Here is a 17,074-nt window from a genome sequence, read left to right on the forward strand (position 1 = left end):
TATCTACTTGCAAAACAAACAAATTTATTGATTTTTAATTATAATAAATAGCTTAAAAATCATAACAAATAATTTTTTATTAATTAATAATGTATACACTAAATAGTACTACATACCTATTAAACTCTTCAAAGAATTGTATTTCTCTTCGAAATATTTATGGTGTGGCCAAAAGGAAATGGTAAAATGTGACCCCACAGGAAATATATATCCAACCCGCAGAAAAAACAAAAGGAAAAAAAGAAATACTAATAAAAGGAATCTAATGATTGTGCAGTTATGGGTTGCTTTCAAAGCAACTTGTTGAAAATGGTTACTATTTTGTATTTCTAGTCACGGTTAGTTAGTCAAAAACAGCTTCTGCCACTCATTCACTGGCAGGTACAAAGATTCCCAGTGTCAGAGATATGCTACTGATGAGAATGATACACCACTCCGTAGTAATTGATATAAGAACTTGTCGTGTATCATGTGCTTCAATTTGGGAAAACTGTTATAAAGGGTACATGAAAAATGGAAATGAAATGGTCCATCATGTAACATAAAGCATACACAAAAGTTTCAAGTCCCCAAAAGCAAAGTTGCATTTTGAAGGACACACAATATGAGTGGTTTGGGTGTTGTAGAGTGTCTTAGACCCCTTGTTAAGACCAATGCTTGGGATTATGTAGTTGTTTGGAAATATGGGGATGACCCAACAAGGTCTAGATCTACTACAAATTTACATTAACCATTTTTTCTTTTTCTTTTTTTATACTATTTTTCATTTATTTGGGAATCAGGGTTTTGAATGCATTTTGGTCACTGTGTAGGTTTATTGAGTGGGTAGGTTGCTGTTGTAGAGGGAGTTGTAGTGTGAACATTGATGTGGTGAAGCCTGAAGAGGAAAAGGGTGAAGTGTGCAACTTGGCTCAAAGTTGCAGGGATGATCATTTTCATTTTCAGCATCTAGTTAGAACAAAGGCTTGTGAAGCTCTTGCTCAGCTTCCTTTTGCATTGTCTCTCTATTCTGGGTCTCTCTCTCTCTCGTTCTGACTTGTGTTTGTGTGTGTGTGTGTGTGAATATTTATTACACATGTATGTAAATTTTCAGTTTTTTTTTTTTTTTTTTTGTAAATTTGGCCAAGGAAACTAGGAAAGGAAACACTAACGACAGTTAATTATCTTACTCAGTGTGCATGGAGAGGTTGCCATATCACAACAAGCAAGATGGCTTACCCAGGTGGTAATTTCAATGGATTAAAGTATCAGATATTTTACTGGTTGTTCTTTTTTCTTTTTTCTCTCACGTTGGCTTCCTGATATTGCTTGAAACAAACCAACATTTTAGTATTTACTGAAGTTTGAATCTTGTCCCATGTAGATAACCTGTTTGATCCAAATACTAAATGACTATGTTACATTACTCTTTTGAGTGATTCTTTTGTTTTCAGCTGATAAAAATTTAATGCAATGAAAGGGATTTTTTTTTCCTCTTGTTCTTTTTATAAAGGTGTCACATACTTACTCTCCATTCTAGCATGAAACTCCCCATTTGTTGCTAGAAACTTCCTTACATCTATTAAGTGCTTGTAACGGCATCAACTAGTACCTCCTTTGGTTCGTTGATGGCTATTGCAAATGATTTTCTTCCCTTATTCTGATTAACTAGCTATGACTTTTGAGTTAATTTTAATACATGGACATCCAGAATCAGTGGCAACCCTGATAAAATTTCAGGCTGAAACAATCACCTTCCCAAAGTAACTAATCGGTTACATAAAAAATGTATATTGCACAATAGTTGTCAATTCGTCATGGACACAGCACGATATTTGACATTTTAACTGGGACTATTAATGGTAGCTCACCATGTTTAATAAGATCATAAACTAAATTTCTCACTTTTTTGACAGGATTCAATTGGAACCCAAGTTTTGATCCCTATTGTTGGTGGTCTTATTGAGCTCTTCACTGAAAACCTGGTAGATATAAATCTTGATACTTGTAAACAACACCTCTGACTGAAAACTCTTATGTTAATGAAGTGCTCATCTTTCTCAGATTCCAATGGATATGAATATCATAGAGTTCATAACAGCACATGGTTGTGTCTCTTTAGAGCAAGAAGCCATATCTGCACAGAGCTACACCAGTCTGAACATCAATGAACATCTGCCATTAAGGGAACAATACTCACATTGGTCACCACACATGCCAACTTTAACTCCTAGTGTCCATCAGCCTGCAACGAGACAGTGCAGCTCCCATCCTAGCATTGAAGGACCATCCAGTGGGTCTAATCCTTCAACTGAAGAACCATCATTTGATTCAAAGTTTGCTTCCTTGATTCCACATGAATATCTGAAACCACCAGTTAAAAAATCTCCCATCCCCAAAACTGAAACGCCTAAGTACAACAAAACTTCAGGGAAATGGCAGAGAGGTTTAAGTTCCCATTGTAGCAATGAGGAAGACGATGAATCAAAATCAGTCAAGGAGTCTCAGAAGGAAGTTTACCAGGCTAAGAATCTTGTCACAGAGAGGAATAGGAGGAACAAGATAAAAAAAGGGCTTTTTACACTGCGGTCTCTAGTCCCAAGGATAACCAAGGTAGATAAACTGCATAACTTAGAAGCATATTTATAATGCTTGTCCTTCTTAATTCAGTCTAATATCTGAAAAACTAAAATTTGGCAGATGGATAGAGCTGCAATTCTTGCCGACGCGGTTGACCATATAAAGGAATTGCAAACACAAGTAAGAGAACTTAAAGATGAGGTCAGGGATTTGGAAGAACAGGAATGTGAGAAGAACACGCCACAATTGATGATAACAAAAGGCAAAAAACCAGAAGGAACCAGAAGTAACCCTCCTCTTAATCAAAGTTCTTCTGGTTGCACTAAAAAGATGCAAATGGAGGTACAAGAGTTTGCATAACCTCCTCACTGTTTTCCCCAGATCTTAGATGAAACTAAATTTCAGTACATCATATCTTAGTGACCTAATGTAATCTGTTAACACGTTAGCAGGTGCAAGTAGAAGTGCATCACATTAGCAAGACAGATTTCTTAATTAAGTTATGCAGTGAGCAGACGCAAGGTGGGTTCTCAAAGTTGATGGAAGCTATACATTCAATTGGACTAAAGGTGGATAGTGCCAATATGACCACACTTGATGGCAAAGTCCTTAACATTCTGACGGCTAAGGTAAGAATATAAGAATTCATAGCAAAGTGCAATAATTTGCTGAATATATGGAGCAGTAGCACCATAAAAATACACGAACAAATTTATGGTCATTTGGCGCCGGACTCCAAGTCCAACACCAACTACTACTTATCACATTCCAGTTTGGGTTTATAAATTGGATATGGCTCCACTACTCTTTTCCCTTCAAAGAGGTGAAGGGATTACACAATTTTGGGCGAGACCAAAAAAGTAGAAAAGATTTCATTCATGAAAAAAAAAAATGTAACCTGCAACATTTAAAAACTTAGGTGGATTAGAACTTTTATCCGAAAGCATTCATTTCATCCTTCTGTCCCACCACCTCACTCAGTCTCTCACAGTCCCCCTTCACTACATTAGTTCATAGGATCCCCTTCCTAATGCAATGAGATTAAAATTTTTTCTACAGGCAAACAAACAGGATATTCACCCAACTAAACTTAAAGAGTATTTAATACAGAAGACAAGCGATGATAGGCAAAGTAGCAAACAAGTTCGAGAAAATGGTGGTGATATGAAGAGTTCAAGAAAGTAAGAGTTTCTTTTCAAAGTTTGGACACCCTGTACATGGAAATTTCGTTTACAAGTGAGAAACAAAGCACTTGAATGACACAGTTATCAGCAAAGTCATCAATTCTGAGAACAAGTTGAAAAATCACTTGTTAGCTAAGGACTTGGTTATTGTCTGTAAACAAACAACACACGCAACTATATAGAAGTTGTACTAGAAGCTTAAATTGTATATCCAATTTTTTCTTGGCACCGGCAACAACAGTTTACTAATTCCTGACTATGGTTATGAACTTATGCAACAAAGCCATATTATGTGTTTAGTAATCAATCTTTTCTTGATTGAGGCCTAATATGGTTGCAGAAATATTCCCAACTTGCAAATACCATACATTTTGAACTATTTTGTTTTGAATATCATTGAATCATCACAAATGTGCAGTAAGAAACTCAAATCTTCTAAATCCAACATCAATGAGAGACATCTACTGATAATAGTGATTAAAAAAATGACCTCAAAAATCTTATCTTTTTACAAGCTGCCAACATTCCCTCAAATTAAAAAAAAAAAAAAAAAGAGGGAAAGAAAATAGAACAAAAATTAGAGAAAAAAGGATTAAGTGAAGCTTCTATACAGGATGGGATGTGGTTTGATGGTCATGCAGTGTCATGGTCCATTAGAAGAATTTGGGGAATCTAATTGGGTTAAAAGCAGCAGCCTCTAACTCCATTATATCTATGCCCATTGGTCAGTGCTGCGCTGCTGTGTGCTTTCCCTCAATCCCTGTTTTCATTCAATACTGGTCCTATGCATGTTGATAGCTCTAGATTCAAACTCCCACTAGAACTATGTCGTATCAATTCTTGGTGGGATCCTCTTGAGGTCATTGAGGTGTCTCTTGACAAACTGTATTCTCTACTATATATCTCAAAATCAGAATCGACAAAGGTTCCATTGGCCAACCTTCTGAATAGCATAATTTCTTTATCATATTGACCAGAATCATAAACCGTGCTATGACCATATTTCACCCCATTAGATAGATCAGAACTTTCGTCTCCACAATCCAAGGATCTTACCACCTGATATCAACCACAAGAAACATTAGTAAATATTATCAGTGTATCATATGATTTTTTTTTTAAAAAAAAAACTGATGTTATACAACAATGAAAATCATTTCATGTAGCTGTTATATACAAGTCACATTACAACAGAAATGTTTCCATCCAAATACTACTGTCATAACAGATTGCCAGATATGTAACTAACTAACTAACCCTTGTCAAATGTCTTTAATGAGTTGAGATAGAATTGTTACAAAGATAGTCATCCCATGTCAAATGATAACAAGCACAAACTTAAATAGTAGGTGGATGCACAAGAACATAGATCTTTGGTATTGTTATCACCTGAACCATACGAGGCCGTCTAGGAGCTGAGTGGCGAACACAAGCGGCGGCCACCTCAACCATTCTGAGCATTTCATTCTCCACAAAGTGTTTTTTGAGTCTTGGATCTATTAGATCACTAAAATCACGTGTCTCAATTGCACGAAGGAGAAGTGGACGAGCCTGTAGGCACAGGACAATCTCATAATAGAATAACCAGAGTCATCAATTGAACATGTTAACTTGTGACACAAACATAGCTTGATTATTGTAAAATGGACTGTTAAAATTAGTATTTTTATCCATAAACTTGGCTTCTACTTTTATACTATTGTCTCTGGTACTCATCAAAAGGAAAGGGAAGAGATAAGGGAAGGAAAAAAGAGAAATGAGTGTTTCATACTTTCCTGGGGTTACACCTATTTGCAGTAGCTTGTATATGTTTGAAAACAATTAATTTAGTGGAAATAATCGTTTTTTCTATGGCTTGTAAAGAAATTAATAAAAATAAGCGATTTCTTTTTTAAATAAACAACATCAAATGTTTTAAATGAGTTGTACTACAAAACCATAATGGGACTTGTGATGATGCAAGGGAAGAGAGACAGAGGTGAGAAGTGAGGGTAAAAATTTAAAGAAATGGGCATTTACATCTCATTAATTCACAAAAAATCTATTGTAAAGGCACCATGGGGAGAATTTTTTATATGGTTTAGTATCACCACAAGTTTCAACCAATCTCCACGCGATATATAGCTGAGTTTATAGAACTCTTTCTCCTAAATTAAGAAGTTGACTACGTATCAACTTGGAGATTGGTCGATACCATAGATTCGTGATGATTCCTAACCATTCAATAATTTCTTCCCAATAGGACATGTAGACATGGGATAAAAAGGGAAGAGAGTGAAAGATGTATAAACATTTTGTGCAAAGAGGAGAGTATGTATCACATTTCAAAATATGTAGAAGGTATATTCGTACCCACTCAACCAAACTCTCATCTCCCAAAGGCTGAGTTTGATCAACGGGTTTCCTTCCAGTTACAAGCTCAAGGAGGACAACCCCAAATGAGAAAACATCTGATCTATCCGTTAATTTTCCACTTGTTGCATATTCTGGAGCCATGTACCTGAAATTAAAGTCAGAAACGAGTTGGTGTAGTAATTTTATTGGACATTATTGAAGAAGGTTTTCCAGCAAATGTATCTACATTATTGAACTACATGTTTTGATGGATCACAGATACGACATGTGGTAGTAGAATCAAACCTTAAAATATTAATAAGACCTTTTTCAAAAACAAAACTTAAGCCACCCTCGTTGAAGTTGAAATCTATTTTATTCTAAAATTTATAACACTAATGAATAATGAAGTTATAACCACTAACCAACAAAAACAACTAAGGAAATTTTATTTGACCAGATGAGGTACCAAAAACCAAAATTTCTGTGAATAAGGCATTTTTCTTTTGTTCCTCCAAAAGATTTCCTTCTTCAAACTAGAAATTTATTTCCATTCACTGCAAGTCCCAATCCCCCATGATAATCTATATACATTATTATCCTTTGTTTGTGTTAAGGCAAAGGAAACATACCCAAAGGTCCCCATAACCCTAGTTGATACATGGGTATTGGAAGCATCGGCTAACCTCGCAAGTCCAAAGTCAGCAACCTGTGTTAAAACAAGGGTGAATTAGTATCTGGACGTTGCATTTAGAGAAAATTTGTGTCTAGATTGAAAAATAAATTTCATCATAGTACATGAAGAAACAAAATATATGCATACCTGTGCCTCATAAGCATTATCCAAAAGTATGTTTGCGGACTTTATATCTCTGTGAATAATCTTTTGGCAGCCTAGAGATAGATAAAATACTTTAGTTATTCATGGAAATGAAAAATTAACATTGACAAAAGAAATTTTGACATAAAATATGAAATATAAAAATCCAGTAGTGGATTGCAGGGAGTTGTCTTCCAAAAACAAAATTCATGTGCTACTTAATTCCTTAAGTCCACATACTTAATTCCTTAAGTCCACAAAAAGGTTAAAAATATGCCTCCTCTTCTAAATTTCTACTTTGTATTTGAGATGGTTTGTATAGTTGTCAACTCCCTCCCAAAATTTTGTTCTGCTTCTGATAATAACCACTCTGGTGTTTGGAGAAATGTTCAAAAAACCAAAGCATTGTCAACATTTCTATTCTCCTTAAAATACAATAAAAACATAGATAGACAAAGTGACTCAAAAGTAACACAGATCTTTCTTAAAGCGTGAAATTAACTTCATAACACTATTGAGATTTAAGAGGTATTCAATTGTAACTTGTAAGATCTTATAGGCTTTGGGACAGTTCTCTGCTTCAGAAAAATTTTCTACATCAGTACATCCCTTATCCTTCTTGTAACTTCCATCAAACATCATGCACAGTTAAGGGATGATATGATAACAAGTTAAGAATTAATGATCTGTTAACCCAGAATTACATGGTAGCTAGGAGTGTCTTCAGATTGCAGAAAATTATGACTCGGTTGACAAGGATTACGGGTATATTCACTTGTATCATGTTATTGTTAACACTACTTTCTAACACTTGAAAGGAGATATAAGGTTGGTCTAGTGATGATGGAAGAAGAGAAGAGGAGAGAGGTTGCGAGTTCGAATCCCTCTGCTTACATAAACTAACAATACTAACAACTAATATTTGTCGATAAAAGAAAACACATCACTTGAAAACCTACACACATCATATAATGTACAGCTTAACCAAGCTCACTTAAACCGTTTGGTTTCCCCCTAAAATTAAATTGTGCAGATCAGATTTTCCACACACAATTAGCACAATTATTTCCCTATCTGTCACTTTTTTTTTAAATGTTGCATTCCACTGGAAGAATATACAGGTTTTTTTTTATCCATAATAATCAAAAACAGTTATCAAGGTATTTACAATAACTCACACCATGCTCAACCAACTAAGGTTCATCCCCTTGATATATAGTTTCTGTTTAGATAACTTCTTTATAAGAACTTATAAGAGAAGAAAATAAATACAAATATGCTCACAGTCCTCATGCAGATATGCCAGGCCCTTTGCAGCGCCTATTGCAATCTTTAGCCTCTTGTCCCAATTCAATACTGGCATTCCACTTGCTGTAATAATACACACATATATATATGATCATGAGAACCAAATGAAATACAGAGAAAACATGAACTCCATTATCATTTTCAAAGAAAAAAATCAAGGGAAACTCACGTTACCATGCAAGTGATGATGGAGTGTTCCATTAGGAACATACTCATAGATAAGAATTCTTTGCTGCTCGCATATGCAATAACCAACTAATGACACCAAATGCCGATGATGAACTCGGCTGATGATCTCCACTTCAGCCTTGAATTCCCTTTCTCCCTGCCTACCGCCGGCCTTAAGCTGCTTTACTGCAACTGCTTTTCCATCTGGCAGCCAACCTTTGTAAACACACCCAAACCCTCCTTCCCCAATAACATTTTGAGTAGAAAAGGCATTGGTCATTTCCATAACCATTTCATAGGTAAAAACTATCTGAGCACTTTTGAACTGAGCTGAGTCGAAAGAAGCTCCTAAATGGTGCATGCTCGCATTCCCATTTCCATAGTTGTTTGCAAGGGGAGGTGATGGGATAGGCTGCTGTACATAGTAATGCCCATTAACACCTGATGGCCATCACAATTAGACAAGAAAATCAAACGTAGCAAGGCAATGAATAAGAAAAGAGAGATGCTGATTGGTATGAAAACTTGTGGTGAAAGACATGCATGAAAGTGAAATTTCTCTCTCTCAAAACCATAATTTCTCTCCCTATTCAGACACTCACTCCTCTCCTTATTAGTTAAAAAATTATTTGTTACAATTTCCAGAAGAAGAAAAAAACTCATTCATACAAAATAGTATTGTTGATAGCTAAAATGACAACTTAACGATAATGGTAGTTGATATTATTCTTCAATCAAAACCTGCATTTTATCGACCACTAGGGTTATCCTAAAAAGGAGAAATTGTTAGGTAGTCTTGAACCATCATGAGTTTATGATCCCAGATAGACAATCTCTATGTAAGACGTATTCAAGTTTTTCAAGTTATTAGAAAGAATTAACTACACTTCGTTACATGTCACGCAGAGATTAGTTAGCACTATGATGATTCTTGACCACCTTTTTATGGAAGAACAACACCAACAACAATATTCCTGTTAAAATGAATCTAGGTTTTATACTTTTATCCTAAGTAAAATGAGTACAGATGATTACCTGATTTTACATGAATATTAAGGGGTGGCATATAGGGTGTAACATGGGCATCCCCTCTTGATTTTTTCTTCTTAAACACGAAAACAAGAGATACAGCTAGGGCAACCAAGGCAACAGCAAAAATCCCAATGAGTGTGTAGCCAATATATTTTTCTGAATTATCATCAGAAGAGGTTTGATTGGGAGAAGAACCCGTTGAGTTTGTATGGGAAGAAGTAGCACCACCATGCTTGCCATGGTGGCCTGATCGTGGCTTGTCAGAGGTTCGCGGAGTTGAATCATTGGAGGGTGCATTACGAGGAAGCGAAGAAGGAGGAGGTGGAGCATGGAATTGTGGCGGTGACTGTTTACGTGGATAATAAGGAGGAGGAGGAGAAGGATTGCCGTTATTGCGCAATGGCACTGATTGTGGTGGTGCGGGCGATGAAGGTGGTGGTGGGGGTGATGAAGGTGGTGGTGGTGGTGGGGGCGATGAAGGTGGTGGTGGGGGTGATGAAGGTGATGGTGGGGGTGATGACGATGAAAGCAATGACAAGGATGATGGAGGTGATGGTGACCGTGATGGTGGAGGTGGCGGTGACCATGATGGTGATCCACTTAAATCTTTAGATGGTGGTGACAACAATGATATTGAGGAAGGTTTCAACCGAGGTGGTGATAATATTGGCAGTTTCAACTGAGGCGGTGGTGGCGGTGGTGATGGCGGTGGGGAGTTGGACGGAGCACTCTCCTGAGTATCTAAATCAGGAGGCTTTGGAGATGGAGCCGATTCCTTGTCATTATCATGAGAACTCTTTTGTTTCCTTTTATCTTTGTTAGGTATAGTTAGATAAGAAGAATCATTGTCCTCTTCGGTATGTTTTGTACTCATATTAATCTATATATATAATGTGTTTATATATATAAATATAAATTCTCAGAATGGCAAGAAAATTGAAACCCCTTCACCTCCTTTTTTTAAACGGAGGTAACGTGAATGGAATTGAAACAGGTTCTGGCAAATCAAACCTAGGTTTTGAGAAAAGGAATAAAACAAAGCAACAACGTCAACATGGATTGTTGTTGTATTATGTTCCAACATGGATTCGTCGAACTGCGCAAGTTCTGCGAACAGAATTGCCAGCTCGATGATGCAACGCGTTGGGATGGTTGAGAGAGAGTATGTGTGAGTGTCTCTGGATTGAACGAAAGGGGAACCAAAAGAGAAAAAAAAAAAACAAAAATGTTGGCCATTGGAAAATCATCTATCACGAAACCTACAATCTCTCTGTGCTGCATGGTTTTTTTTAGGGAAAGAGACACGTAGATTGTGCTGTTTCGTGATTTTCTTAGATTCTTGTTTTGTTTCTTCGGTTATGTTTTGTTGCCGCGTGCTCTTCTTCTCCCTGAATCTCGGGTTACCGCGCAATTTAAACCGGGTTGATTAACATATCTCTCGTTTGACCCGAGTCCATGAGCTTCTTACAAATTACAATGGCTTGCTGATTGCTCCATAATAAATGGGCTTTAAGATTTTTATATAAGAGAGAAATACAGCAATTGCTTACTGCACCCCTACAACTTTAAATATCCCAAACATATATACCCTTCTCCCCTATCTCATCCTCCTCCTCTTCCTCTTATCTCCCACTCCTTTCACCACCGCCACAACTTCCTCCACCTTCGTCATCGCTCCAACCATGTTAATTTGTTGGAGAAGGAGAAGGCCATAGGAAAAAACATCCATATGTAGCATGTATAAGGGACTCCTCCATTAGTGGAACCATGAAAATCAGATAACCATTATTAATTATGTATTCCATAATACAATATGCATTCTGGATGATTCAATCCATAACTAGCATATTTATGGAATAGGTGATTCGGAAGTCATGCAATATAATATCGGATTGAGTAATTTAGAATACATCTTGTGTTCCACATTACCCTATATAGAACTATTAGTATTAGAGCCCGGACAATGCACGGACATACTGATTTATTGTAAACTATCACGAAATGTAATTAGTATATGATTCAATTTAAAGAAAAAATAATTTTACATTTTATTGTTGCGTTGCAGCTAAGACCACTAATCTTGCTTCAAAAACATGTTTCTCTGATATTGTTGTGTTGCATCTATATAAAATAACATTTCTTCTTTTAATCTTTATCTGTTTACAAATTGAGGGTGTTGTTAAAAGGGCTAAAGAGGTTGGGTTTGTTGATCTTGCACATTTTCTTGAGCTTCCAATGTCAGAAATCTTGCATGGACTACAGGTACCATGATCTTACTGTTATTTCATTTGATATTTGATATTTGATATATTACCTTGAATTTAAGTTTCCTTATACATATTACATACAAATTCACCTATTGTATTAACTTGTTTTAAAAAAATTGTACTTATACTCCAAAAATGCAAAATAATAGTTCAATCTGTGTAAAATTATTCTAAATAATTGAAGTACTAATACATGAGTAATATAATTTACCAATTGAAGATCAAAGCTAACATGATTTTATATACATTTATACTGTTACCAACTGATGAAGTTGAAATTGTACCTACATGTTGGTTGGTCAAGTAGAGTAAACTCCATTGACATGGTACTTTTAGTATTTTATATATAATTTCTATATTTGCGAAAAAAACTTTCTTCTCGTATATTAAGCATTAATATTCTTACTTTCTTTTAAAAAATCATCTTTATATTTTATATTTATTTTTTATCTTTAGTAAAAAAGTTATTCCTCTTAAATTAAGTATAAATTTTTTTAATTGCTTTAAAAAAATAATCTTTAGGAAGGTATTTGAGTTTGATGGAAATAATTCTCGATCAGGCTTCATTTACCTCCCGGGTGAACTCTAAATTAGTCAGAATCCCTTTTTCCTAATGAATTGGAGGATTAAGACCATAAAAAAATCATCCTAATATTTTATATTTGAATATATAATTTCTTTCTTACTTTCTTTAAAATTAAATTTCATATTTTTGTATCTTATATGTTGTTTCTATCTTTAAGAAAAATGTTCATCTCCACAAATTAAGTATAAATTTTATTACTTGTCTTAAAAATATCATTTTCATATTTCTTACATAATTTACTCGGAGAAGAATAGGAAAGAAAAATCTCACCTCATAATTTTACATGTAAATTTTAGGCTTTAATTTTACTTATACTTGATATTTTAAGTAAAATAAAATATTAAATGAATTAGTTAAGTGAAAAGAAAATAAGCAAGAAATAAACAAAAAAAAAGCATTTACATTAATCTCATCAGTTATATTTTATTCATATTCTTCCGTGATAAAACATAGTTTATCCGTATTCTCCATTTAAGTAGAATAAAGTATTCAAAAAATTAGTTAAGTAAAAAAAGAAAGAAAAAAATACATTACAAATATTATAAAAATGAATTAAAATATATTCTTTTATCATAATGATTTAAATGTTTATTTGATTTCAACTAAATTGTCCATACCCATCAATTAAGTGTAAATTTTTTCTACTTATTCTCATTACACAAATTGTTTATTCTCATGTTTTGTATTATATATATATATATATATATATATATATATATATATATATATATATATATATATATATATATATATATAAAATAAGTTTAAATATACACAATATAAAAAAAGTTAAAATTTGTTCAAGTATCTTTTTTAAGAATTTAACTATGAGTAAGAAGATAATAAATAAAAAAACACATCATTTGCCTATAATTTGATTTTAGATATTAATTTTATTTATACTTTCTATGTTAAATAAAATAAGATATTCAATTATAATATAGTATATCTTATTTCTAAAAAAATTAAATTTTAAGACGACATACAAAAATTACATAACAGAGAAGTTAATAATGTTTGTTTAAAATAATTTAAATTTAAAATAAATAATTATTTTCCTATACTTTTTTTACTCTAATTTGTCATAGAGAAGTTAATAATCCTAATTTGATTGATTCAAATTTCTCTTAGTTTTGTAATTAAATATATATTAATTAGGAAAAAAATTTACTCCTTAAAAATTAAATATAGTTTTTGTTTTTTTAATCATTTTCATATTTTGTATTTTATATATAATATAATTTATATCTTTGGAAAAAAAAATTATTCTTGTATATTAAGTAATGATATCCTTACTTGCTTTTAAAAATATTCTTTATATTTTATATTTATTTTTTATCTTTAGTAAAAAAATTACTCCCCATAAATTAAGTATAAATTTTGTTACTTGCTTTAAAAAAATTATCTTTAGGATAGTATCCGAATTCAATGGAAATAACTCTCAATCAAACTTTATTTATCCCCCAGACGACATCTAGGTAAGTTAGGGTTTCTCAATGGAAATTACCTTAATATTTTATATTTGAATATATAATTTCTATGCTTAGTTAAAATATTTCTCCCCGTAAATTGATTATAGATTTTCTTATTTTCTTTTGAAAATAAATTTCATATTTTATATTATATATGTTATTTCTCTTTAAGAAAAATGTCCATCTCCATAAACTAAGTATAGATTTTGTTACTTGTCTTAAAATTATCATTTTCATATATTGTACTTAATTTACTAGGAAAAGAAGATGAAAGAAAGACCCCACCCCATAATTTTACATAAATTTTAGACATTAATTTTACTTATATTTTGTATCTCAAATAAAATAAAATAATCAATGAATTAATTAAGTGAAAAGATAATAAACCAAAAAAATATATATTTACAATAATCCCATTAGTTATATTTTATTCATATTCTTCCGTAATAAAATAGTTTATTAGTATTCTCCATAGGGGTAGGAATAGGTCAGGCCGGCCTACAGGGGCCTACGACCTGACCTACATAAAGCTTGACCTAAACTGGCCTATTTAATTAAAAGGTTAGGCTCAGACTTTTTTAAAAGCCTATTAAATTAAATAGACCAGACTTAGACTTATTAAAAAGCCTGATAGGCCGGCCTATATATATATATATATATATATATTATTTTTTGGGTACAATTAATTTTTTTTTAAACTATCAGACTTTGATTACACATTACAGCTTCATAACTTCTATTCCTATAATCAAATGAGACTTTAATTATAATTTAGGTGTGAGTCATGCGTCCTTTTATATTGCTCATTGTTTTTATTGGCCTATTTCTATTAACGTTTCGTTTTCCTTTAACTTTCCTAACGTTCCTACTCTAGAGCAAAGGGATATTAAAGATTTAATGAGAATAAGACTTTTAAAAAGACTATCAGGCCAAACTAGACTTTTAAAAAGGTCAGACCGAGTCAAAATAAAAGCCTTTGATAGGCTATAGGTCAGGCTCAAGCCTAAAATTTTTTTCGTAAGCTAGACTCAGGCCTTTCAAAGTCTGGTCTGACTTATTCTCACCCTTAATTCTCCCTATTTAGTAAAACAAAGTATTCAAAAAATTAGTTAAATAAAAAATTACCTTGAAGGATTAATTCTTAATTTTTGACCTAAAAATATCATAGTTCGCACCAAAAAAATACTACACCTTTTGCATAAATTATTATTATTATTTTTACTTACTTTCATAAAAAAAAATTGAAAATATTCTCTTATTATATGTACCGCGCTTACAGGAAGGAAAAACATACAAATATAAAGTGGAATTTTTTTTAAAAAAAAAAAAGCATTTGTGCTATTTACATGAAATCCATTGTCATACTAAATAATATTATCCTTTTAAAAATTATAAGTCCTAAATAAACCTTTTAATAATAGGAAGATTAAATTAAATTTAAAAATTAAATTAAAGGACCAAATAATTTTAAACCTTAAATATATATAACATACAATTACTTTTCTTTTTCTAGCCAATACAATTACTTTCTTTTTATTAAATATTGTTATTGAATTTTGACATCTGTTTCATACAACAAAGTAAATGTCATGCTTGAACACTAATGTTACATAGAGTTATCCTCATATTTTATGGTATAATATCCTTGGATATTTTTTGGCAACATCATTAGTTACTTAATTTCATATCGTCATCAAGTGAACTATCCTAATAGCTGCATTACATTTTTTTTCCTTTTTTTTTTCTCCATTAATTGTGAGCCAAATTGGTTCCCTGTGTATTGATTTTTTTTAGAAATTTTATGCATTATGCATAGTTGTTAAGTTTAGAAATGCATGATTCAAGATTCGGATTGCATGATTAAATATAGTATGCTTCGACAAGTTCACAATTTGCATCATGCTATGAATCACAATTCACAAATGACTTTGAATCATGTGATGCATACGTGAATTATTGGTGCGATTCCATAATATTGATACGAACTGCAACATTCAGTGGTTTAGTTCTTTTTTCCTTTTCTTTGTGGTCAATAATTAATGACTCTTGGAAGGGATATGCTAGCCAAAGAAGGACTAACTTGGGGAATCCACATCAATCATAGTAGGCAATTTATCCTTAGAAGGACTAACTTTAGCCGTTGTAATAAAACATATATTGGTACAATTGGAATAGAAAAAAAAAAAAGAACAATACATTGAAGACAATTGGTTTGGATAGGAAAGGCTTCTCACTTTTAATTGCCTTTTATGCACTTTTTATCTTGACAGGTTAAATACAGAATCACTAGACACGTCATTTATCAGTAGACTTGCATTCAATAGCGGAAACTACTTGTTTGTTAGCCATAGAAGAAGTATTTATAGGCTAATAACTTGATTAGGATCACCAAGAAAATTTGCAAGTCGATTTGTAGAAGCCAAAAGTTAACACAATTTGGAAGCAAAGATATGTTGGCGCTAAAAACTTTTGTTATTGAGGCTAGTCATTTATCTTCGATGGTCATTGACTAATACGGCTTAATCTAAACGGATTCTAGCTTGGCCCAATTTTAAAGATGACTAACGACTAAAGTAATCGTTTTTTGATGGCTAATAGTTAAAATAATTATTTTTTACATCTACAGACTATTTCTGGTGACTGATGACTAACGACTATTTATGTTGGCTAGTGCACTAGAATTAGACTAAGAAGTGATCCAAAATCAAACCTATTTCAAGGGAGACCAAGTTGGAGGAAAGATTTGAACCTGAAAGGCAATTGCAAGAAATTTTTTCAAGGCTAAATGCATATGAAGCCATGATTTCTTAAAAAATAAGAGAAGTAGGTAGTGGAAGTTAACATCTATTTCTTTGCATGAAGAATGAAGTAAACAAAGGTCAAAACATGGGAAATGCTCAAGGATAGTTTTTAGGACAACTACCCATGATGGAAGCATACACCAAAAATAGTCAACATATACAAAATGGTTGACAACAATCGTCTAATAGATAGCCAACAATAGAACGCCTATACTTAGCCAACACAGGACAAAAAAGGTAAAACTAGAAGAGTGAAAGTACCATACCCATGATCTAACGTGTAGTTGCTTTAGGAGACGTGGGTGACAATGTTAAGAGGATAAGAGGTTGAAATCATGTAATTCATGGTCTACTGAAATCTAGGGTAATGGGTTAGGATCAACTGACTTGTTTGTAACTGTTTTTATCATTATCAACCGGGAAAACTTGGGTGTAAAGCAGGTCCTTAACCAAATATATCCTTTTTAATCATTTATTGTTTTATTTACTACTTTCTTTATCATTTTCCTTTATTGCTTTCTGTCATTTTATTGCATTGTTTCA

At 32.9% G+C, this 17,074-nt stretch overlaps 3 protein-coding genes across 4 annotated transcripts; 1 reads left to right on the forward strand and 2 right to left on the reverse strand.

Moving 5' to 3' along the window:
- Positions 1 to 496: 496 nt before the first annotated feature.
- LOC100807261 (transcription factor bHLH90) lies at positions 497 to 4,263 on the forward strand. Of its 2 annotated transcripts, none has more exons than XM_006585885.4 (8): positions 497 to 702; positions 813 to 1,013; positions 1,174 to 1,222; positions 1,896 to 1,964; positions 2,044 to 2,592; positions 2,680 to 2,901; positions 3,009 to 3,188; positions 3,619 to 4,263. In XM_006585885.4, the coding sequence occupies exons 1-8, from the start codon at positions 605 to 607 to the stop codon at positions 3,742 to 3,744; spliced, it is 1,494 nt and encodes a 497-aa protein (XP_006585948.1). In that variant the 5' UTR covers positions 497 to 604; the 3' UTR covers positions 3,745 to 4,263. The 2 variants fall into 2 exon arrangements, with proteins under 2 accessions (XP_006585948.1, XP_003530643.1); XM_003530595.5 differs by having other exon boundaries at positions 3,012 to 3,188; positions 3,619 to 4,260.
- Positions 4,264 to 4,301: 38 nt separating this feature from the next.
- On the reverse strand, positions 4,302 to 8,941 carry LOC100807794 (proline-rich receptor-like protein kinase PERK12). Its single transcript, XM_003530596.5, has 7 exons — positions 8,380 to 8,941; positions 8,182 to 8,268; positions 6,901 to 6,971; positions 6,710 to 6,786; positions 6,096 to 6,243; positions 5,133 to 5,294; positions 4,302 to 4,802 (listed from the first exon to the last, which is right to left on the reverse strand). The coding sequence occupies exons 1-7, from the start codon at positions 8,732 to 8,734 to the stop codon at positions 4,497 to 4,499; spliced, it is 1,206 nt and encodes a 401-aa protein (XP_003530644.2). The 5' UTR covers positions 8,735 to 8,941; the 3' UTR covers positions 4,302 to 4,496.
- A 403-nt stretch (positions 8,942 to 9,344) lies between these two features.
- On the reverse strand, positions 9,345 to 10,776 carry LOC121175332 (leucine-rich repeat extensin-like protein 3). Its single transcript, XM_041018497.1, has one exon. It carries the CDS (start codon positions 10,277 to 10,279, stop codon positions 9,377 to 9,379), a length of 903 nt encoding a protein of 300 aa, XP_040874431.1. The 5' UTR covers positions 10,280 to 10,776; the 3' UTR covers positions 9,345 to 9,376.
- Positions 10,777 to 17,074: the final 6,298 nt, after the last annotated feature.

This window comes from Glycine max, chromosome 8 (assembly GCF_000004515.6).
Source record: "Glycine max cultivar Williams 82 chromosome 8, Glycine_max_v4.0, whole genome shotgun sequence".
In the NCBI taxonomy this organism is placed as follows: domain Eukaryota; kingdom Viridiplantae; phylum Streptophyta; class Magnoliopsida; order Fabales; family Fabaceae; genus Glycine; species Glycine max.